At 32.9% G+C, this 444-nt stretch overlaps 1 protein-coding gene across 1 annotated transcript in view; it reads right to left on the bottom strand.

The window, feature by feature from the left end:
- Nucleotides 1-246: 246 nt before the first annotated feature.
- The window catches only part of HELRODRAFT_195119 (hypothetical protein), a gene marked incomplete at its 3' end in the record, with an annotated part of 3,334 nt that continues 3,136 nt past the window's right edge, over nucleotides 247-444 (bottom strand). The window contains exon 2 of the mRNA XM_009022911.1: nucleotides 247-271. Coding sequence (XP_009021159.1) covers nucleotides 247-271 — 25 coding nt within the window. The remainder of the gene's footprint in view (nucleotides 272-444) is intronic.

Here is a 444-nt window from a genome sequence, read left to right as displayed (position 1 = left end):
GTAGCAGTAGTAGTAATAGTAGTAGCAGTAGTAGTAGTAGTAGTAGTAGTAGTAGTAGTAGTAGTAGTAGTAGTAGTAGTAGTAGTAGTAGTAGTAGTAGTATTAGTATTAGTAGTAGTAATAGTAGTAGTAGCAGTAGTAGTAGTAGTAGTTTTATTATTGTTGTTATTGCTGTTGTCGGTAGCAATTAAAAGCGTTCGATTTTTGTTATCAATAAAATTGATTGCTTCTAATTGGAAAAAATGTTCAATTGGCACTCGACTCAATCGTTCTGATTTATAAATGTTTCTATTATTGTTATTATTGTTATTATTAAATTCGTTATAACCAATCAACAAACTAACCAACCAGTCAACCAAAAACCAGCCAACCAATCAACTGCTGGCCAAAAATCAACCACTCAATCAGCTGCTGACCTTATATCTTTGCCCCAAACTCATGGTG

Source organism: Helobdella robusta (genome assembly GCF_000326865.2).
Source record: "Helobdella robusta unplaced genomic scaffold HELROscaffold_335, whole genome shotgun sequence".
NCBI classification, from domain to species: domain Eukaryota; kingdom Metazoa; phylum Annelida; class Clitellata; order Rhynchobdellida; family Glossiphoniidae; genus Helobdella; species Helobdella robusta.
Note: the sequence above shows the minus strand (reverse complement) of the source record. Positions and strands in the feature narration are given on the sequence as shown.